Source organism: Capronia epimyces (assembly GCF_000585565.1).
Source record: "Capronia epimyces CBS 606.96 chromosome Unknown aczIQ-supercont1.1, whole genome shotgun sequence".
Lineage (NCBI taxonomy): Eukaryota > Fungi > Ascomycota > Eurotiomycetes > Chaetothyriales > Herpotrichiellaceae > Capronia > Capronia epimyces.
In genome coordinates, this window is record NW_006912904.1 from 1,850,241 (window position 1) to 1,872,033 (window position 21,793).

General features: G+C 54.1%; 7 protein-coding genes across 7 annotated transcripts; 3 read left to right on the forward strand and 4 right to left on the reverse strand.

Annotated features, from left to right (window-relative positions):
• Positions 1 to 303: 303 nt before the first annotated feature.
• Positions 304 to 3,716, forward strand: A1O3_00690 (serine/threonine protein kinase; the record flags this gene model as incomplete). Its single annotated transcript, XM_007730840.1, has 3 exons — positions 304 to 504; positions 570 to 1,429; positions 1,490 to 3,716. The coding sequence occupies 3 exons, from the start codon at positions 304 to 306 to the stop codon at positions 3,714 to 3,716; spliced, it is 3,288 nt and encodes a 1,095-aa protein (XP_007729030.1).
• Positions 3,717 to 4,518: 802 nt separating this feature from the next.
• Positions 4,519 to 6,678, reverse strand: A1O3_00691 (long-chain acyl-CoA synthetase; the record flags this gene model as incomplete). The annotated part of the gene is made up of 1 exon (XM_007730841.1): positions 4,519 to 6,678. One exon carries the CDS (start codon positions 6,676 to 6,678, stop codon positions 4,519 to 4,521), a length of 2,160 nt encoding a protein of 719 aa, XP_007729031.1.
• A 1,134-nt stretch (positions 6,679 to 7,812) lies between these two features.
• Positions 7,813 to 9,249, reverse strand: A1O3_00692 (O-acetylhomoserine (thiol)-lyase; the record flags this gene model as incomplete). Its single annotated transcript, XM_007730842.1, has 2 exons — positions 7,813 to 8,077; positions 8,129 to 9,249. 2 exons carry the CDS (start codon positions 9,247 to 9,249, stop codon positions 7,813 to 7,815), a joined length of 1,386 nt encoding a protein of 461 aa, XP_007729032.1.
• A 1,633-nt stretch (positions 9,250 to 10,882) lies between these two features.
• On the forward strand, positions 10,883 to 12,435 carry A1O3_00693 (uncharacterized protein; the record flags this gene model as incomplete). Its single annotated transcript, XM_007730843.1, has 2 exons — positions 10,883 to 11,014; positions 11,068 to 12,435. The coding sequence occupies 2 exons, from the start codon at positions 10,883 to 10,885 to the stop codon at positions 12,433 to 12,435; spliced, it is 1,500 nt and encodes a 499-aa protein (XP_007729033.1).
• An 876-nt stretch (positions 12,436 to 13,311) lies between these two features.
• Positions 13,312 to 13,933, forward strand: A1O3_00694 (uncharacterized protein; the record flags this gene model as incomplete). Its single annotated transcript, XM_007730844.1, has 3 exons — positions 13,312 to 13,390; positions 13,449 to 13,743; positions 13,804 to 13,933. The coding sequence occupies 3 exons, from the start codon at positions 13,312 to 13,314 to the stop codon at positions 13,931 to 13,933; spliced, it is 504 nt and encodes a 167-aa protein (XP_007729034.1).
• A 972-nt stretch (positions 13,934 to 14,905) lies between these two features.
• Positions 14,906 to 19,292, reverse strand: A1O3_00695 (uncharacterized protein; the record flags this gene model as incomplete). Its single annotated transcript, XM_007730845.1, has 3 exons — positions 14,906 to 18,831; positions 18,879 to 19,002; positions 19,050 to 19,292. 3 exons carry the CDS (start codon positions 19,290 to 19,292, stop codon positions 14,906 to 14,908), a joined length of 4,293 nt encoding a protein of 1,430 aa, XP_007729035.1.
• A 632-nt stretch (positions 19,293 to 19,924) lies between these two features.
• A1O3_00696 (tubulin alpha chain) lies at positions 19,925 to 21,619 on the reverse strand (the record flags this gene model as incomplete). Its single annotated transcript, XM_007730846.1, has 7 exons — positions 19,925 to 20,153; positions 20,200 to 20,623; positions 20,676 to 21,206; positions 21,259 to 21,334; positions 21,386 to 21,412; positions 21,464 to 21,504; positions 21,595 to 21,619. The coding sequence occupies 7 exons, from the start codon at positions 21,617 to 21,619 to the stop codon at positions 19,925 to 19,927; spliced, it is 1,353 nt and encodes a 450-aa protein (XP_007729036.1).
• Positions 21,620 to 21,793: the final 174 nt, after the last annotated feature.

Below are 21,793 nucleotides of genomic sequence, written 5' to 3' on the forward strand. Positions count from 1 at the left end.
CATCTCGAGAGAGGAACGAAGGCAGCCTGGCAATTGAGGGGTAGAGCAATGCCCAGAAACAGTTCTGTGTCACGGATTCGTCCTGATCAATAAGGATCGAGACACATGAGATCACCTCTTTGCGCCCAATTCGCGCCAACCTTTGCAGATAGACCCTTGTCTAGTTCCGTGATATCCTGCTGTCTTTGTTCCATTGTAGTTGCCACTTATCAGGCTGCCCTCGACGGTTTGACATGGCTATATTTCTACCGCCGGATCCGGATATCATCTGGCCGTCGTCGTGACTGCCATCTCCGTACGAGGATGGCTGATCACAATTCCAAACATGGCCGCCCGGTCATCTCTGACATTCGGTGGACGACCAGGAGATCATACGCGTCTCGCTTCACGGTGGTTCCAGGACCTGGGACCACCAAGGATTCCCGCGCTTCTACCTCGTCGGCTCCGACAGAGACGGCTTCCACGTCGGCAAGAAGCTTCATCATGATGCTAGATGAGCTCAAGGTGCCAGGCCCACTCACCCTGATAGATGCACTGGACTCGAGCCACTATATCGACGAGGTGGACAGTTTGAGGTTTACTGGAATCTCTTGCTTGACGATTCGGATAGTGCAGAACAGACCTGGCTGGAGCGCGTGGCAGTCAAAAAGTGCAAGTTCGACGTGGAAGAAAACCGGCCGTTGGATCTATCTGCTCAGAAGTATCGCGAGCAGGTCCATGACATGCTGTTGGAGGTTTCTGCTCTCCAGGACTTACGTCTTCGAGACCACCCGAATGTCGTCAGCCTGATTGGATACGGCGTCGAACTACGTACCTGGCATGAAACACCATTTCTGGTCATGCCTCTTGCTCTTGGGGACCTCGGCAAGATCCTCCAGCATCAGATCTCTCTAGACGTGGTGTACCAGCTGTGTCTCGATGTTGGGTATGGTCTAGACGCCATTCACAGTTGCAAGCTTGTGCATGGTGACTTGAAGCCTCAGAACATCCTTGTTTTTGAGAGAGATTCCCCTTTCGATCGGTTACCTCTTGTTGCAAAGCTGGCTGATTTCGGGCTTTCGCTGGACCAAGTTACCGCGACGAGAGGAGACTCGATCTTCCTCACAGGCTACTCTCCCGGATGGGCCGCGCCCGAAGTCGTCCTGTGTTATACACAAAAACGCCCAATTTCCATCGAAGCACTTCTAAAGGCTGACATATACTCACACGGACTTCTGATCCTTAGCTCCTTTTGCTTCGGTGGACAGGTGCCTGAGCTTTCTTCCTATGCGAGCACAGAAGCCTTGAGGGAGACTGCATCTGTTCTACCAAACCATACTGCCGGGGTTCTGAGAACTGCATTGCCAGTGCTGTTGCAGGAGGACTTCATGTTACGTCCTCCTGTGGTCGGATCGCTTTTACTGAATGAATCACCAGCTTGTCTTGCGTGGTAAGCTGCGAACCCCGCGCAACATACCTAGTACGCACGTATGCTGACCTGACATTGTAGGTCGCAAGAGCGAGATGACTATGAGGGATGGCACGCCGAGCAGCAAAAGCGAAGCTCCACTTCATACCATCATCCATGGGAATTGCAGTCAATCGCCGCTCTCCTTGTCCAAGGGATCGAGAAGTCCTACAGCACGTACGGACCATTCCTTACTGGAGCCCAATTGTTTGCCATGTTCTTACTGCGATCGGTTCAGGACATCGCCAGATCAGACAAGAAGCTTCAAATCGCAATCCTACTCGATGCTGCTCGCACCGGCTTCCCCCCGGCCCAAGCACTCGTGAAAAGAGTGCTTGTGTCGTATGATTTGCCCGTATCAGAGCACATGAGCGACCGAGAAGCACGAAAATGGATGCACAACGCCCTCGAAACTGGCTACCTCCCTAGCGAGATGGAGACTGAAAGCTTAGATGCGAGAGAGCTACAGGAGGACCGAATCACTTTTCGAAACAACACCGGGTATAACCAATTCTACTCGCCGATCACGACTCTAGCCGACGCGAGATTCCACTTCATCGAAGATGATCAGGCCGTCACTGACCAAGGTCACTGGCACCCGTCTTGCGACCAGTACAAGAACGACGTGATTCACCAATTGGCGGCTCATGGCCAAGACGACGCACTGAAGCTCTTGCTGGAAGCAACCCCTATTAATCTGAACAAACGCAACTCGTTAGGCGAGACTGCCTTGTACAAGGCTTGTCTAGCCGGCCATTGGAACACTGTGATTCTCCTTTGCCAGAACGGCGCCGATGCATCCATTCCCGCCACTGACAGGAACATGACTTGCATGCACTGGCTGTTCAATTTCCCGGCAGCCCAAGTAGTCCATGTTTTCCATGCTCTGAGCTCTTCTGGAGCAGACATGGACGCAAAGATTCTTGGACGAAACCCACTGGTCAACCACCATTACCCACTTACCTGGCCTTTGGGCGCGCCTTTGCACTGGGCTGTTGGGGCATGCAACGGTGCTGCCGTCAGAGTCTTGCTCGAAAATGGGGCCGATCCCTGCATCCGAAATGGGCAAGATCCTTACAGGACCGATGAAAATGTTCGGCAGCTTCATAGTCATGGTACATCTGAGACGGGCGAGTGGTCCGAGACACCGGAGAACTGCCAAGGGCTTACTCCGGTCGACTTGGCTGTCGCAAGACGCGAGTGGAGAATCCTGGAGCTATTTGCTTCCTGCTGCCACAAAGATGACCTGCTGAGAGTGGACGAGGAAGGCTATTCGCCGTTCCATCGACTCTCGTTGAATATGATCGGGACCGCTGTGACAGGACTGAGATTCTGGTACGGCGCTTTCCGAGGCGACAAGGCAACCAGGAAACTCCAGATAAGACGCACCGTGGAGACTTTGAGGGTCATGGGTGGAGACATCAACAAGCTCACTGGTAGTCCTACGAACCCAGGTCTGGGCGGAGCCCAAGGAGGGATGACTGCACTGATGATTGCAGTGACCAAGTCAGATGAAGAAGTGGTGGATATCCTATGCCAGGAGGGAGCCGACCCCAATATCCAGAATGGATGTGGCCGTACAGCACTGACGTTGATGCTCGACATCAACGTCCACGGGTCCAGCCCTCCACGCAGCATAGCAGCAATCGTGCGAAGCCTCACCGACCACCGGGCAGACGTCGAGTACAGAAGCCCTGATGGAGTGACGCCACTCCTGTGCGCAGCATCCAGCGGCGACTTGGAAGCCGTGCAGATTTTGGCGGAAAAAGGCCTGGTCATGACGAATCCCGAGGGACTCCTGGCGGTGACTCACATGATTGTCGGCATGCGGCATGCGAAGAATCTGGATCACGCGTTCATGTCGATCCAAGAATCCGAGCAGCGAGAGCTTGCCCTCGCGGCATTTCTGGCCAGATATGTCGCCCCTGCTGCCAAGTCGAATGCTCTGCTCGTCGGCGAAGCAGATCAGGGACGAACACTCCTCCACTGTTGTGCAACGGCTGCCGTCTTCACGTGTGTGAAAGTCTTAGTCGAGGCCGGCGCGGCTGTCAATCCCGTCGAATCCGCCGGCACGCGAAACCAGATCGGTAGCTATACCATTGGAGTGTTCAGCAGCGCGGACCGAGACATCATTCACGGTACGCCGCTCGATGTGGTGGAGCAGATGGAACGGATCTTCGAGCTGTCCAAAAGTATCAGGCTGTCACAACCAAGTAAGTGCCACCGGTGTAAGACCAGACGATGTGATCCGTCCGTGATACTGACTTAGACTGTGATCTCACGGTGATGGTGATACTGACTGGGACTGATTTTCTTTTCTTGATTGGAGAGGTCGACTATATCTTCGACAAGTGGAAGCACATTCGCAAATTCCTGTCCGACCACGGAGGCAGACGTTTCGACGACCTCCGAGTCCCCTAGGTGCCCCGGGGTCTAGAACGACTTGGCCACTAGTCACTGCTTCGCCTGTACGGCCGCGAACTCAATGCCAATACTTAGTGCTCGGAGTGCACGGATACGTAGTAGCCATGTCTCCTCTCCACCTTCTTTCAACAGTTCGACGAAGTCGGTCATGTTGACCGGCTAGGAGTAGCTGACTGGCTAGGAGTAGCTGACTGGGTCACTTGCGTACATGTAGGATATCATGTATGGGAATGGAGGCGGACTTGCGTAGGATATCATGTATGGGAATGGATGCGGACACCAAACAAGACTGACTAATTAAAGTTTATATAATAAATAGAAAGATAGGAGAAACTCGGTCGAGGGATGTAGCTGGTATATTACAAGGGGTAAGTGGAGGTGTATAGAAAAAAATATTGATATTACGACGACGAAACTATAGGGCTACGTGAGATTAGGGTGTTGAAGGGCCAAGGCTGGTGAGGCTACGCGTGCGGGTGTAGAGAAGGCTAAGGGGCTAAAAGCGGCGCCGTACGACCGCTGTTTTTAGCGGCTATTTCACCGACATGTTGAGATACTCCGTATATGTCAGTATATCTAATAGTAGGTAGGCTAAGTAGCTAAGTAGTATCCGTACATCTAGTCTAGAGTCTAACCGTACATCTAGTCTAGAGTTTGGCATTGGCCGGCTTGACCCTCTCCCCATCCAAGGCCTCGGCGTACAACTGATCCAGCACATCTCGGAAACGTTTCGCGGCCACGGGCCTCTTCAACTTCAGCGTGGGCGTGAGCAGGTCGTTGTCGACGCTGAAGGGCTCCACTGCCAACTTGATGTTCCGGATGCGCTCGTAGCCGGCAAACTTCTTCTTGCGGCCGGCGCGATCCAGATCCTTGAGCACCGCGGCTTTGACCTTGGGCTCGTCGCAGGCCGCCTTGATCGCGGCGACGTCGGTCGGGGCGATCTCGCGGCCCAGCACTTTCGATGCAAACAGCGCAAACGTGTCGGGCTGCACGCCAAATATGCCCACCAGGAACGTCTGCAAGCTGTCGCCGTGCACAAACGCCTGGGCAAGGTAGGTGCACGATGACAAGTAGACCCCTTCGATCCGTTCCGGCGAAATGTACTCGCCTTGGGCAAGCTTGAGCACGTTCTTGCGCCGGTCGATGATGCTGAATCGCCCGAGCTCGTCCACGCTGCAAATGTCCCCGGTCTTGAACCAGCCGTCGTCTGTGAATGCCTTGGCCGTCTCCTCTTGGTTCTTGTAGTATTCTTTGAACACCGATCCACCGCGCAGGAGCAACTCCCCCCGCGGGTACGGTTTGTCCTCCACCGTGTAGTCCATGTCCGGGACACTGAGGAGGCATGCTTCCTGGCAAGGCATGAGCCCACCGCAGTTGCTTACACTGAAGTCGTCGGGGGGTTGGCTTAGCGCAACGGCGTACGTCTCGGTCAGGCCGTAGCCCTGGAAGAGTCTGGTCGAGAAGGCGACGCGCAGGAACTGCTGCAGAGAAGGGTCGAGAGGGGCGGAGCCCGAAACCATGGTCTTTGCACGGTCGAGACCGATTGCCGCAGCGACCTTGCGGCCCCAGATTCGATCGTAGACCATGTGATACTGTGTCGGCGTGGGCGGCGCAGCACCTTTTGACCTGGGTGCCGGGTCTGCATTGGCGAGTTTCGTGCGCACAATGTGTCTGCTCAATGCACCCTTGAACCCTGGCTGTTCAACGGTTTGGGCCTTGATTGCTCCGCCGAACCGGTTGAACAGTCTCGGCACCGAAGCGAAGGTGGTTGGCCGAAGCAGTTTGAGATCATCCACAAGCTCGAGAACGTTTCCGTGGAAATAGCCCAGTCGAGAACCCGCCCAGAGCGCAGTGTGCTCGAGGAGTCGACCATAGATGTGGGCCAGAGGCAGGTAGCTGCAGGCCACTCCAGTATGATCGAGCTTTGACGAGACCAACGAGGACGACGTAGCCGCCACGGCCATGGCGTGTGTCAGAATGACGCCCTTTGGCGAGCCAGTCGTGCCAGACGTATAGTTGATAGTGATCGGATCAGAGGGTTGGGGCGGGTTGTACGGTCGGTTCAACGACTCGCCCAAGCTTTCCACCGTCTCCAGCGAGAAGATCTTCAGCCCGACATCTGCGGCGAGCGTGTCGAGCAGCGCTTGCTTGGACAACTCAGGTCTCTCATTCGGCGCGGTCTCGAGGTTATCCAGGACGATGATGAATTTCAGGTTGGGCAGTCGTGGCTTCAGCTTCAGCAGGGTGGGAACGTGCGGTAGAGAGCACACGACACAGGCAAGATTGGCATGCCGAATGATGTATTCGGAGGTGTCCGGACCCAAGGTATCGTAGAGCGAGACGGAAAACAAAGACTGGGACATGCAAGCAAGATCGGTTAACTGCCATTCCGGTCTGTTCTGGCACCACAGACCGACGCCATATTGCGCGCCTGTGATCCCTTCTCTTGCGTGTAGTTCCACAATCCCCACGCCAAAGTTTGCCCTTCTCTTCTGGACGGTCTCGTAGTCTATCCATTCGTAGGGCCCGAATGTCTTCTTCGCCGTGTCGTAGGGACGGAATCCTAGGCAGGGCGAATGGGGGTATCTCTGAGCGGTGACTTCAAACATGTCATGGCCAGTCCGAACGGCCGGATCGAGGGTTTGGAGAAGGCCATCGCGACATTTGTGATGGCGATAGACGGCAGTCCGCTCGGGCTTTTCGGAGCCGGCTAGGGTGATGGAATATGGCTGGCCTTTGGAAGGGGTCGTGTAGTATTCATCTGCTTTTTGCAGGTAGGGTGGTCGTGAGGAGAGGAAGGACGGCATGGCGGAGTAGAAAAGAGAAGAAATGAGGGCAGCCGAAAGCCAGCCGTCCACAAAGCCAATTTCGATTAAGGAGAAGAACGAGAAGAGAGGTGGCGGAGGAGGGTACAGAGGATGTCAGAGTTGTTATTGTAACGAGGACGACTGCCAGTGCCTAAGGTAGGTATTTGTGCACGATGTCAGACGCGGGTCGCGGGAGTGACATGGCCTCTCTTTTTTTTACCCTGAGCAGTGAGCAGCATGCACCATCTGGCTAAGAACCGGGTAGCAGGGTAGCAGGATAGCAGGAGAGGAGCCACATGATGGCTTGCGCATCATCCATGCATCCATCCATGATGCCTCTCCGCAGCTCCAGACGATCAACACCGTCGTATCAGTGGACGCGACAGTGATGCCCCGTGTCCACCGTCGACCAGCTGCCTCGGCATCTTTCATGCCAAACGAGCAATGCCTGAGCACCGCCTGGGGGGCGTCATGCGGCGTGAGGGGCCCAGGGAGGCTCTGGGGCTGTGGGGATGCCTTAGCACACCGGCGGTGGTCAGGTGCCCGGTGGACTTACAGCCAGCGTCGGAGGAGCGGCCAAAGCTGGATGGCACCCGAGCCCTAACTTCAATCGGGGCATATTTCCTTCTGTGCAGTGTGCACTGTACAGCGTGGAAGACGGAAGACACCTCGCTTGAATTTGGAAACCTCAACGTATTTTTGGCCTCATGTAACACTTCACCAGGGGAGAGGCGAGGCTATGAACGCCAGAGAATGATAAAGTCCCGGTACCGCCCTCCGCAGCACATGGCTACCTAGTCGGTGCCTAGGTCAGAAATAAGGTCCGGTGCAGCCGGGGATCGAAGAGCATACGGAGTGCTGCAAAAGACATGTGAAAAATAGCCCCTTAGCCCAAGGCTTCGGCCAGATGATCTACCACACTCCAGATTGCTGCCCCTTCCTTCTGCTCGCATTTCCAAACCCAAGTGCCAACGTACACCGTGGATCTATCTCTATCCTGACATATTCTGGCCATATTTCTCGCCCTGTATGCGCACAAATTCACTCCTCATCCTAGAGATTCGGTCCTACATCAACCAAGGCCATCGTCAGACGTGGGATTCTGTTTCATGAGAGAGATTCCGATCAACTAGATCAGGTGGCCCCACTGAGTTTGGCATCAACAGTTGGCTTCGCCTCCGCTGCTGCATTGTCCTTGTTTGCCTCTCCATCTGTCCGAGCAGCATCGCTGGCGGCGAAGCTCTGTTCAAAGTCGTGGATGATATCGTCGATGTTTTCCAGTCCTACACTAATTCTGACTGCGTCGGGCGTCACTCCAGAGTCCAGGCGCTCTTGTTCAGAGAGTTGTTCGTGCGTAGTGGACCAAGGGTGAATCGCGAGCGTCTTTGCATCTCCCACACTAATCAAATCAATTAGTCCAGGCCATCGTCCTGGGATTGGGGATACTTACTTGGCCAGTCTGGAGATCAACTTGAATCCATCCACCACCTGTGAGCCCGCATCCGCCCCTCCCTTGATGCCTACTGACAAGACGCCGCCAAAGCCTCGAGGGAGGTATTTCTTGGCGAGCTCGTGATAAGGGTGGCTCTCAAGGCCAGGATATGACACCCAGGCGACGTTCGGGTGCTTCTCTAGCCATCTCGCCAGCTTGATAGCATTAGACGCATGGCGTTCACCTCGCAGACTCAACGTCTCGAGGCCCAGGATGAACTGCTGCGCGTTGAACGGCGACAAGCAAGCACCCAGGTCCCGCAACAACTCCACTCGGACGCGGGTGATGTAGGCCAACGAACCGAATGTGTCCGCAAACTTCAGTCCATGGTAGCCTGGAGCGGGCTCGTTGAACTGGGGAAACCTCGCCGCGTTGGCTTTCCAGTCAAAATTGCCCGAATCAACCACGACACCGCCGATGGAGGTGCCATGACCGCCAATCCATTTGGTGGCACTATGGACCACAATGTCGGCTCCGTGCTTGATGGGTTGGGCGAAATAGCCGCCAGCTCCGAACGTGTTGTCAACCACAAGGGGGACGCCCTTCGCATGAGCGACCTTGGCGATTGCTTCAAAGTCCGGGACGTTGTAACGAGGATTGCCAATGGTTTCCACATACACCGCCTTAGTCTTGTCATCGATGGCCTTCTCAAAGTCTTCGGGCTTTTCCGAGGTCAAGAACTTGGTATGGATACCCAGACGGGGGAACGTGACCTTGAACTGATTGTACGTTCCTCCGTATAGGTTCGAAGTCGAGATGATGTTGTCCCCGGCGTGTGCCAAAGCAGCAATGGCCAGGAACTGAGCCGCTTGACCAGACGCGGTTGCGACCGCCCCAACGCCCCCCTCGAGAGCTGCGATTCTCTTCTCAAACACGTCGACAGTAGGGTTCGTAATCCGACTGTAGATGTTTCCGACCTCTTTCAGGCCAAACAGCCTTGCGCCATGGGCCGAATCATCAAAGGTGAAGGAAGTGGTTTGGTAGATGGGGACGGCACGGGCATGGGTGGCCGAGTCGGGGTCGTGACCGGCATGGATTTGCAGGGTTTCGAACTTTGGAACGTAGTCGTCGGCAGACATGGTGGAGGGAAGGCTAGGATTCAACGGGAGGAGGGGAGGGGTCAGGCTGTCGATGTCGATCTGCTATGGTGAGGCAACAGAGCCGTTCGTTTTTCAATGGCTACCACTGGGTAGAGGGCTTAGGCTCCTGAATCCAAGTAAGGGGACAATACAGCTCCGAAGCCTGTGGAAAGAATCTCTAAGAGCAAGGTTGGAGGGCAGGACGGCGGGAGGGCGACAGGAACCTTTTGTGTGCGAGTTGGGAAGTGTCATCACAGGCTAGATCAAAGGTGTCACTTTTCTTTCCCCGCAACGTTTGTTAGTCTTGATTCTTCGACGATTGCGTGATCGGACGCCAATCCACGCGAGCTCGGGCTTCATCGTTATGGATGGCCACTTCGGGGACCTAGGACGGACACAACCGTGGAGTGCGAGCCGCAAGAGAGCAGAGATGGTTCAATCACCATGTTGCGAGGTGGCGGAATGCAATGTGTTTGTGTTTCGCTGCGCAGCGTGGTGCACGGCAGCTGGCAGCTGCTCTTGTTTGGTACCTGACGATACATCTTATCTGACACCGTTATCGGCAATCGAGATGAGGGGCGTGCTTGGGGGGGTTTTTTTCCTGGGGAGCAAGGCTTGCTACACCTTGAGCTGTAGCAGTTCGATGGGCGTCCTTTCCGACAGCAGTATCCGTACTCCGTACTCAATAGTATGTTAAACTTAAGTCGCACCCAGATATACGAATAAGCACGGTGGTTCCGCAAGGTTGGTATGCACCAGCCTTTAGCCCCCCGCCCCCCGCCCCCCGTTTCATGCCCTCGATCAAGGAGACTATGCTTGCGAGGATCAGTGAGAGAGGAAGGGCAAAGACTCTGTCACGACCGTGGGGTATAGCGGGTTCTGAACACAGAGAATTTGATGCAACCAACCCTACACCATGCGGGCTTGCTATGGTCGAGATACTCAGTTGTTCAACTGGAACAGTTGTACAGCCACAGAATCGCCCATATAGTTGTCCATATCGGAGATGTCAGCGGCTTTCAAGAGTAACGTGGCATTCCAGTCATAGACAGCGCCACGAGGACGGAGGATTGGTGATGGCCGGTGAACCATGGTGTTTGTAGAGGGCGGTATCAGAGTGAAAAGAGGCATGGTCTCTCAGGCTCTTTCATTAAACGGCTGGAAACCAGGGGGCCAAGGCCATAAGTAAAGACCGTCGCCATCGGGCCATGGCAGCTGACTGAGATCAACATCTACATCTCCAGATCATAACATGGTCTTCGGTCAGCTGTTTAGGTGTGCATCCTTAACATCTTGGATGCCCTGATTTGACCGGCTCGGACCAAGGCTGATCGCACCTGGTTGTGAAGTGTTTGTGTCTGTCTTCACAGTCATCATACTCCAGACGGCCCTCGCCTGTCGCGGCAAGCTGCAATACTGTGCATGTCTCTGGATCTACTGAGGGGAAGTGATAGTATCATGCCCCTCTAGGTGCCCCTTGGTTTTCTCGGAGAACGACGGGGACTGCGGACATAGACGGACGGAGCCGAGATCATCCCGAACTGATTGGTGATGGCTTTGTTTCGTCCTCAGAGTCGAACACTAGGTTCGACTTCTCCTCAGTCACGCCTCGCCAAATGTGTTTGTGGAAGCCATGGATCTGTGGAGGAGACAGCAAGCATGGTTCGACCGGATGATTCCCCTGCGAGGGAAAAGGCCGGTCTTCCTCGAGTTCCGCTCCTCGAAGGGCTTCATATTGTTTGCGGTATGTTGGTCGGTCTTCACTGTAAGCAAGTCCGCTTCTGAACACCTGCCGCGGATGCCTAACACGATGCCCAGGACGTCTTTCTCTACGGCATCATCGTTCCTGTTATCCCCTTCGCGCTCCAGGATCGAGTGCATATATCTCAGAAGGACACTCAACACTGGGTCTCGGTGCTTCTCGCCGTCTATGCAGCAGCACTGCTTGTTTTCGCTCCGCTTTTTGGATGGGTGGCTGATCGCACACCTTCTCGGAGAGCTCCTCTGCTTGGAGGCCTTATCGTCCTTGCCGGATCAACTCTCATGTTATGTTTGGGCAAGACGATAGCGGTTCTCGTGGTCGGGCGGCTGTTGCAGGGGGCTTCCGCCTCGGTCGTCTGGACAGTGGCTCTGGCGCTCATGGCCGACACGGTCAAAGAGGAAGAAGCCGGCCGCGCGATTGGCTATGTTAGCATGGCTACCTCTTTGGGCGTCCTGGTAGCACCCTTGATTGGCGGAGTGGTCTATCAGAGGTCGGGCTACTATGCTGTCTTTGGGGTGACGTTCGCAGTCATTGGACTGGACATTCTTCTGCGACTGATCTTAATTGAGAAGAAGCTCGCTGCAAGGTGGTTTGAGCCGGAGGCGCCACTCAATCAGCCATCCGCAGACACGCCATCTCGAACCGATATTCCGCTTGAGGATCGGCAGGAATCGACAGTTGTGAAGGAAAAGAATACACTTGCTGCAACGATAGGGACTTCGCGCCCTCAGCAAAGGCGAAAGCTGCCGCCGATCCTGATCCTTTTGAAATCACGTCGAATCCTCGTGGCTGTTTGGGGTAACTTCGTCGGAGCAATGACCTTTACCGCCATCGACACAACTCTTCCCCTCTACGTCAATCAGATTTTTGGTTGGGACTCTCTGGGCGCCGGCCTGGTCTTCATCGCACTTCTTGCGCCGAGCGCTGCAGGGCCATTGATCGGGTCTTGGACTGACAAGTATGGACCGCGTTGGATCGCCGCATCTGGTCTTTTGCTCAGTATACCCTTTTGGGTGTTGCTTCGACTCGTGGACCGAGACTCAGTGGGACAAGCTGTACTCCTCTGCGCCTTGTTGGTACTTCTTGGGGTCGCAACCGCCCTGTTACTGACCTCGCTAATGGCAGAGTTCAGCAAGGTTTGCGATGTGAAAGTGCGGCAAGACCCTGATCTCTTCGCAGGCAAGTCGGCGTATGGGCAGAGTTATGGAATCTTCAACGTGGCATGGGCCGGTGGCAGCTTGGTGGGACCGCTGGTGTCGGGCGCAGTCAAGTCGGCTGCTGGGTGGAAGACCATGACCTGGACAATGGCGCTCTGGTGCGCTGTGGGCATTCCTCCCACGATCATGTACTCGGGAGGAATGATCACGAAGAGAAAGAGGCACAATAACCATAACCACGACAACATTGCCAACAACGGTGTATAGAGCGGCGAGAGTGGTTGAGAAGTGCGGGAGTGCAGGGGCGGGAGAGCGAAACACCAGAATCTTTCAGTGGATGAGGTACAGGTGGAACTCCAGCACATCTAATAGAGATGCAGTGTAACGAGGGAAGAAGGCCCTGATGGTGTTTGACAATTGTGTGCGTGTTTCGAAATGTGTACTCCGTACGGATGGCTGCCATCCAATATCCCCCGCGGCCGCAGCTCGAGCTTGAAACCGTAGTTGTTTCAGCCTTGGGCTGCCCGCCTCACTCTCTCCCGCCTCCCCCTCCCTACCTGCGTGCCTGCGTCTCTGCGTCTCTTCTCTCTGTGCACGCCCACCATCATTCTCAAACGAATCTATTCTCACGGTGGCTGCGGTCAGCCACTGGCCGTTCATGCAAGTCATCGTGTTTGACCGCGTCTCAAACAGCCAATTTTTCCATGCGCCCAGAGCCAAACATGCTGCGTGAACCTTGCCGCGTTTGGGCACGTCCAACGCGCAGGCAAGACATGTCCGACTGCTTTATGAACACTTGCATTGCCGTGTTTCTCCCTGTCCTGCGAGCTGGTCTCTACAAGACAAGAGTCTCGGGTTGATTGGGTTTGATTCTCGCTCTTCTTTTGTTTGTCCATTTCTATGCTTGTCTCTTGGTCTAGTGATATCTCGGCTGGTTTCCTGGATTCACTCGGTTTCGTCGCCTGGTTAACGTGACGACGAGGAATAAAAGTGCTACCGTATTTTCCTCTATCTTCTCAGGCTCGCCCTCTGCGCGTCCATCTCCAAATCCACCTCATCGACCACTACACTCAGATCGTCACCATAACCCATATTCCACTTCGCCAACATCGCCTGCAAACCCGTCGTTCTCGACCGCCCAAAATGTTTATCAACCAGGTCCTTGTCCTTCGTGTCCTGCAGGGGGTATTGGCTTTCATTGCCATGGCTCTGGGAGCGACCGGTAACTGTTTTTTTCTTCCTAAATCACGGTAATGCCTCTGCTAACACCGTCTTTCTAGTGGCCAACGTATTGAACACTGATCATCCCACAATCCACGTGCCATCGGCTGTCATCTTCTTCATCTTCACGGCCGTCTTCACCATGCTGATCACCGTCCCGTACACTATCTTGACGCCTCGCTATTTTCCTGTCCTCGCCTACCCATACGCAATGCTTGCGGCGGAGGCCACAACGTCTCTCTTCTGGCTCGGTGGCTTTGCCGCGATCGCAGACCGGATGAGAAAATCGAACATCTGTGAGGTTGGTGCATGTGCTTCGGCCAGAGGGAGTGTCGTCGTGGGTGTATTTGAATTGTGAGTTCACACGTTTCCGCAATCCGGTGGTCTGGCCTCGGCTCGTTAACGCACTTCTAGTCTTCTTTTTGCGGTGACCGCCTTCTTTGCCTTCTCTCATGTGTTCCTCGGCGGCAGGTTCAGTGGAGACACAGCGCAGAAGAAGCAACCCGAGGTGCAACGAGCCTGGACCGGAGCAGAGGTGGTCTAGAGGCGAAGTATGGGTGTATTTGCTGGGGAGAAAGCAACAGCATAGGAATAGTGGATGGCACCGGACACCCCAGAAAGGATTGGTTGGAGTTGTTGATTCCTCTTGTAGACAACATCTTCCCTCTTCGTTTTCATGGCTGATCTGGAGCGTCATCGGGCGGTCGACCGCACCTGTTTCTTCTCCATTTCTCCCATACGATGTACTCCGTATTCGCTGTCGAATGAGTTGGGGCCACGGGCTCAGGGGCCGGGGTGGGAGGCCGGGGTGGGAACTTCGAAAGCCTGGGCCATGCTTATGATATGCAAGACTCTCTTCCCTGTACCCTTCCTACCGAGCACCAGAGGCTGGGCCGGTTCGCGTCTCAAACATAAACCAAGCCATTCGAATACCGAGAAAGTTCCATTCAAATGGCAAAATAACCTATCACTTTACAGGGCTTCAACGCTCGCATGAAAGCAATGCCCAAGGCACGTTAAAATACTGGAGAGTAAATGCCGGAAATGCACATGGGTCCAGAACTTCCAACTTTGCTCAGGAGATACAAAATGATGGCGGTAGTGCCACTATCAAACAGGGATCGATTACAAGGTCTCCAGGTAGGTCGGCGATTACACCTAACCTACTTGACGCCTGAAGACAAAGGTGCAGACGGCAATCGCCTATCGGATGCAAGAAAACCCTCTACTCCCATGCGGAGAACTGCTGTTTCAAGCTTAGGACGAGGAAACAGAAAGAGAACGAAGAGTAATCTCCTTTTCCACCTCCACAAAGCTAGAGATCTGTGTCCAGGCCGCCAACGCGGAGTCGCAGAATAAGGTGAACAATTATCCTTTGACTATATCCCCATAGGCCTCTGATGCCTACTGCAGGTTTTGGTGGTGCTTAAAGGAGGTCGAATGCTCATCTTCGAGCATAAGAGCCAATCAGGATCGGAAGGTCAAATAATCTGCGGCCTAATAACAAAGCAGAAGATTAGAAAATGCACAAATGCGTGAGGATGCATGTGCTTACCTTGTCAATATTGTAGTCGAACTTCTCCAGAGCAGCCAGACTCTCGTCACGCGACCACCCCATCGCAGTCAATCTCTTCAAGATGGGATCATCATGTTCGGTGCCTGTGCTTAAGGCGCGTCCCGGCTGAGGCCGTTGTGTCTTGGACGCTTGGCCGGAAGCCTTGGGTGGTGCCAGAGATGGCATATCAGTAATTTCTGATCCCGCCTCTTTGGCTGTTACCGCGGAGGCTTCGGGTGCACTCAAAGGTTCGGTTGCAGGTGTATTTGAGCTTAAAGGTGCGAAGAGAGCATCCCAATCATGGGATACAGGTGATGCAGCAGAGTTTGGACCAGCAGTGCTCGTCGGCGCTGGCCCGTTGGACTTAAAAAAGTCCTCACTGGTCGGTCTAGGCGTCCCGTTTGTCACTGAATCGTATACAGATCGATGCAGAGCGGTGGAGGCTTGGGACAGAGGCGGGGTGTCAAATGTCGGATCAAAGTCTGTCGTGTTCTTGGCTGGATCGAACACATCGGCTTCGTCATCATCGTCGTCATCTTCAACCGGGGCAGACCCCACGCCTTCGAATGCAGAGTCAAAATCAAAAGGTGCTGCTTTAGTGGGAGGTGGTCCTGTCGGTTTTGTCTCTGACGGGTCTCTGTCATGGGCCCCAGGGCCATATGCAGGAGGACTCCCACTTGGGAGCGCGGCAGGATTTGAAGACCCGCCAGCCGTGGGAGGAGGGAAAGTGGGATCTTCTCTCTCTGGTAATAACCCTTCGTATTCCCTTGGAAAATGTGTAGGGTTGTCCTGCGGAATCGAATCACCATAGGTCGGAGGGGAGATCTGTTGATCAGCAGCCGGCAGAGAGCCTGTGGTAGAGGCCGGGTTTCCCAAAGCAGGACGCGGCGATAACTTTTCTTTCAACGGAGGTGGAACCTCTGGTTGTTGCTCAGTCTTCGTTTCAGTGTCAGTCGGGACATCTCGCGGGGGAGATGTGGCATTGAAATCATCATCAAACTTCATAGGCGTCTCGTCACTATAATCACTGCTATCATCGTCGCCATCAATTTCCTGAATATCGGGGAATTCTTTATTAGCGCCCCCTTCAGTACCGTTGGTTGCTGGCGTGTCTGAAATTCCGGCGAATGCAGAGTCAAAGTCTGCAGCTTTCTGTGATGCCGTTCGTTGATGAGCAGCCCCACCAAAGAAATCGTCGAAATTTCGCTCAGGTGCCTTTGACTGGGCCACAGTCTCAGAGATAGCTTCGCCCTTGCCGCCATTAGGGGTAGCAGCAGCTTCCGAGCTAGCGATACCGGCCGCAAGGGTATGGAAATGTGAGTCTGTAGGGAATGCTCCAGGAATGTCTCCCGGTCCTGGCTGCGCAGGAGAGGCCTTGCCGAAAATATCGTCGACTGACTCCGTGGAAGTGGCCGGCTGCGGCAGTGCTCGGCGGATGGATTCTTGCTCTTCGTCCGGGGCAGCCGCTGTGAAGGGATCCTCTGTCGAGTTCCCGTGTCCGCTCGGGCTGGAGGCATCGGTTGCAGGAGTCAGAGCACGTGGAGTATCAGCAGGACTCATTCGGCTAGCTGGCGGTGCCACTTTGACGGAAGAACTAATCGAGTCTCCTCTTTCTAGAGGTCTTCGAAAGGGGAGTGCAGCAGAGGTTAACTGTGTCGACTGGACCGGTGCAGGTGGCTCAGTAACATCTTTTGGCGTGGATGAGGACGCAGGAGATTCAATGTGGGGGATAGTGGGTGGCTCATGGGGAGATGATCCCTGTCCAGAGAATGAAACGGCAGGCGGAGGCGTAGGCGCAGTGGATGATGCAAAAGAGGGTCCGAAGATGCTGTCGAAGGCACTGTGGCTATCCTTAGGTTCCTCTCCACCAGAGTCGGGCGGAGGAGATAGGGCGTCGGTAGTCCGTCTGAAGAACGGGTTCGAACTCGTGGACGGGGCAGGGCTTGCAACGGCAGGGGGGCTCTTAGCTGGAGGGCTCTTGACAGAAGGAATAGGCACGCTTCTTGCTTCCTCCAACTCTTTTTGTGAAGCCTCAACTTGTCGTGCCGACTCTTTGACCTGCCGCGCCGACTCTTCAACCTCTCGTTGAGCATCTTCGAGTTCTTTCTGGGTAGCGACTAGCTCAGCTTTCAGTCGATCTCGTTCTGCCTCGTTAGTAGCTAGCTGCTTTTTGTTGATGGCTACAAGGCCCTTCTGCTGTCTCGCATCGGATTTCAACTTCTCCAGTTGGGGTCTCAGTTGGTCGGTTTCCTGATTCACGTGTCGGATTCGTTCCTTCAAGGAAGCATTCTCCCGTTGATCGGACTCAAGCGCAATATGTAATTGTTGGTGCTGCGTCGAAAGATCTTGGTGAGTGCCATCAATCATGGCTGCGTCTTGTTGCAGTCTCTTAGTTTCATTCTTCACCGCTGTCAACTGCTCTTGTAATGCTTTGACTTCTTGAACCTCCTTCTCGTATAAAGACCTGAGTTGGGCCAAACGCCCTTCGAATGCCCTCTTTTGTGCGGTGCTGTTAGACAATTCTTGCTCTGTTTGCTTTCTCGTCCCTTGTAGCTCTGTCATTTGCTGGGACAGATTGCTGACTTGATTTGACAGGTTGCCCAGTTCGGAGGTCTCGTTGGTGAGTTTCGAGCTGACCTCCGGATCAGCATCACCAAGTAGATCATCAGTCGGTACAGGGGGTGACTTGGCTTGACTCGGAGCAGGGGATCCTGTCGGGTGAGGAAGGATGCTCTGACCAAAGGAGCTGGAAGGCACGAATGGTTTAAACGTGCCGGATGTTGCTTGCGGCGAAATGGAGGAGGCAAAGACCGTGGGATTTACGAAATGGCCGGCATCAGTACCGCCAGTCGATTGAGGTGCCTGCACAGGGGCAGGGGTGGGGCCAGGAACAGACACAGTCGGTGCGGGCTCAAATGCATCGAGGCCAAAAAGATCATCAGCTGCCGATCGCGGTTTTGTAGCGGCGGGTGCGGTTTCGAATGCTGGCGCTGTTGGCGGTTGGGACGGAGGGATTTGTTGTCTCCGCATACTCGGCGGCACAAGGGCTGGGGAAACAGTCGCTGGAAGAATACCTCGCCCATCTTTGGTACCTCGCTGCTGGCGTATCAAATACATAGCTACAGCAAATTCATCTTTGTTGAGCTGTCCATCCGAATTGATGTCAGCAAGGTCCCAGATTTGAGCCAGGATCTCCTCTGAGAGCCGGGCGTTGCTGAAGAATTCAACTGCTTGTTCTCCGTCAATGAACCCTCTACCTTGGCGGTCAACTGTAGCAAATATCGCATCAAATCGAGCCTTGTCGGCGGGTGTGATGACCCAGCCATCTCCGGTCGATTGTGCTGATAATGGAGTGGTCACTTGCTGCCTTGTGATCGGGCTCTGTGGGCGAGCATTGTAGCCACTGAATTGCTGGGTGATCGCACTGGAGCCTGGTCGCGAGCCACTGCCAACTCGGGCAGGTGGCCGGCGACTAGCAGCTTCGAAGAGGCCAGGGGGTAAGGTGCTAGGGACGCCTCGCATCTGACCGGATTTGTAGGAAGCTAGAAGGTGCATCGCGATAACGAACTCGGTGACGTCCAAGGCACCACGATTCTGTGTGTCGGCCAAGCTCCATATCCTCCCCAAAACCTCGACAGGCAATCTTGCCTTCTCGAATATTTGTTTGGCGACCAATCCAGAGAGGATACCATTTTCAGCGCCTGACTTCTCGAACAATGCCGAATACTCTGCAACCTTATCTGGACTCAATGCTGGCACTCGGATGGGAGGAGGCCCTGCTGTAGAAGGACTCGAGGGAGGTCCAGTTGTTTGCTGAGGGATGGGTTGAGGGATAGGTTGCGGTGTCTGTTCGGCATGAGTGCTTTCGAATCGGGGTAAGGGCGCCGCTGCGAAAGATTAGGAACGGCTTTCAGTGTGAAGGATGCTGGCCTACTTTGCGTCGCAAGCTGCGCTGAGGGTGCGCGGCCAGCTTGTGCATGGCCAATCAATCGTAAAACGACTCCGAAGCCAGCTGGGGTCAAGAAGCCTCGATTTTCTACGTCGGCAATCTGCCAGATCTGCAAGCAGTCAATGCCAATTCAGACAGTTTCAGTGTATGCCCTACTTGTCCTAACACGTCTGCCGGCAGCTTGGTTCGCTCAAAGAACTTGACAGCCACATCTCCAGAGACAGCTCCGAAGCCATCGGGATCCGCCTCTTTCAGAAGTTGCGAGTATACTCGTTTCTCCTCCGGGGTGAGGTGGAGGTTCGGATGGCCTGGAATCAAGTGGTCAGGTCCAAAGTTACGGTTTTTAACTGTCAATAGCGAGAACGAACCTGAAGCCGATGAGCCAATAGTCTCCGCCATAACCGAGAATCAATGGGCTGTTCTCGGAATCGCGACCGGTTTGACGAGTGAGATTAGAGACTGCGCGCGGACGGAAGTGACATAGGAAACAAAACATGCAATTAAACGGTGAAGCGCTCAATCGATGTGCTTGGGCAGGTCAAAGAGTCGAGGTAAAGCGAGAATTGGTCGAGAGAAGGAAGAAATGGCTGGGGTTTAGTTCTCATGGGGCTTTAGTACGATGACGAACGAGGAGTTGTAGCTGCCAAGAGGTAGAGGAAGGTCAGTCAATTAGACTGTTTGTTCTAGCCTGCATTTGAGTTAGGTGCCTGGTATCCGTACTCCGTACCTACCATACTCCGTGCACTGCAGGTGGCAGGGTTACCCAGGCTTTCTTTTCTGAGCCTTACCTACGGTACCTACACGTCTGGTTCTTGTCACCACAATCAATTACATGCTGGCGAGACCGGCGACTGCCTGCATTTGTGCAATCCTAAGAAAGTATGTTCGTCTCGCAGAGACCAATTTCAACTCAACACTGTATCCCTGCCATAGGACTGAAGCCATCCATTAAACGCATTCTGGCTCCTGCACGCCTGAAATCCTCCACCAAGAGCTCGAAGAGAAAGCCAAACGTAGAGTACGGTACAAGGCTAGTGCTCAAGCTCAGAACCGTCACCCTCCTCAATCGAATCACTTGCAACCTCCTCGTAGTCTCGCTCCAAAGCAGCGAGATCCTCGCGGGCTTCGGAGAATTCGCCTTCTTCCATACCCTCGCCAACGTACCAATGGACGAAGGCACGCTTCGAGTACATCAGGTCAAATTTGTGGGACAATGCGGACCAAGCCTCGGCAATTGCCGTAGTGTTCGAAAGCATGCATCTATAGATATTAGTTATAATCCTCTCGTGGTAAGAAGGAAACTTACACTGCGCGGTTGACCTTGGCCAAATCGCCATTTGGAACCATCTGGGGAGGTTGATAGCAGATACCAATCTTGAAACCCGTCGGGCACCAATCGACAAATTGAATCGTGCGTTTGGTCTTGAGAGTCGCAACAGCCTGGTGGACGTCGTTGGGGACAACGTCACCACGGTACAACAAACAAGTTGCCATGTATTTGCCGTTACGTGGATCGCATTTGACCATCTGGTTGTTGGGTTCAAAGCAGGACATGGAGATCTCCTGAACCGAGTTGGCCTCATGCTGTGCTTTGGCAGCCGACACCACCGGAGCATACGCAACCAGGGGGAAGTGAATGCGAGGGTACGGGACCAGGTTGGTTTGGAACTCTGCGAGGTCGACGTTCAGAGAACCGTCAAATCGGAGGGAAGCAGTGATGGAAGAGACAACTAGTTCCGGGATTAGCTAGAAGACAATATAAAGACAAGTAGCCTTTTCTACCTTGAGCAATCAGTCGGTTCAAGTTTTCGTAGCTGGGTCGCTCGATGCCCAGGTTTCGTCGGCAGATGTCGTAGATTGCCTCATTGTCGACCATGAAACTACAGTCCGAATGCTCCAGTGTAGTGTGGGTTGTAAGGATCGAGTTGTATGGCTCAACAACAGAGGTGGCAACTTGAGGAGCCGGGTACACGCAAAATTCAAGTTTGCACTTCTTGCCGTAGTCAACGGAAAGACGCTCCATCAACAAGGCGCCAAAACCAGAGCCCGTACCGCCACCGAAAGAGTGGAAGACGAGAAAGCCCTGGAGACCACTGCAGTTGTCGGCGACCCGGCGGACCTTGTCAAGGACTTGATCAATGAGTTCTTTGCCAACGGTGTAATGCCCACGAGCATAATTGTTCGACGCATCCTCTTTTCCAGTAATCATCTGCTCGGGATGGAACAAGCTTCGGTAAGGGCCAGTGCGGACCTCGTCGACGACGTTGGGTTCGAGATCGCAGTAGATGGTACGGGGAACATATTTGCCATTTCCTGGTCAAATCGTCAACAACAGAATCACAACGTCAGCCATCGAACTACTTACCTGTCTCTGAGAAGAAGGTGCTGAAGCCCTGATCAGGATCGGCGGCTTTGCGTTCTTCGGTGAGATAGCCATCGGGCTGGGAAAGGAGTAAGTATACGCATCAGCCAGTGGCAGCTGTGCCACTAACCTGGATCCCGTGTTCGAGACAATAGAGCTGCCATGATCAGTCAATGTAAGTGCACAGGATGAACATCGACGGTCTTACCTCCCAGCATGAATTTGCGATTTGACAGCCAGCCTGGCCGACTATGACACCAGTAAGTTAGTCTATTGTTGAGATTGTGGGAGCCGCAGGTGGAAAGGGGCTTCCGGGGCCAGACGCGTTGTCTGCCATACCGTTGAGACTGATAACTTCTCTCATCTTGAGCCGGTTGAGGTGAGTCAGGGAGAAATGATGGTATGAACAGTGAGAGATGCCAGCAGATAAGCTAGCAACAACGACGAGATGAAGAATTGAAGGGGATGTTGACTGCGGTCTTGAATGTGATTGTGGGGTCTGGGTTGGTTCTCCCTGGCTTGCCAGATTGTTGACGGT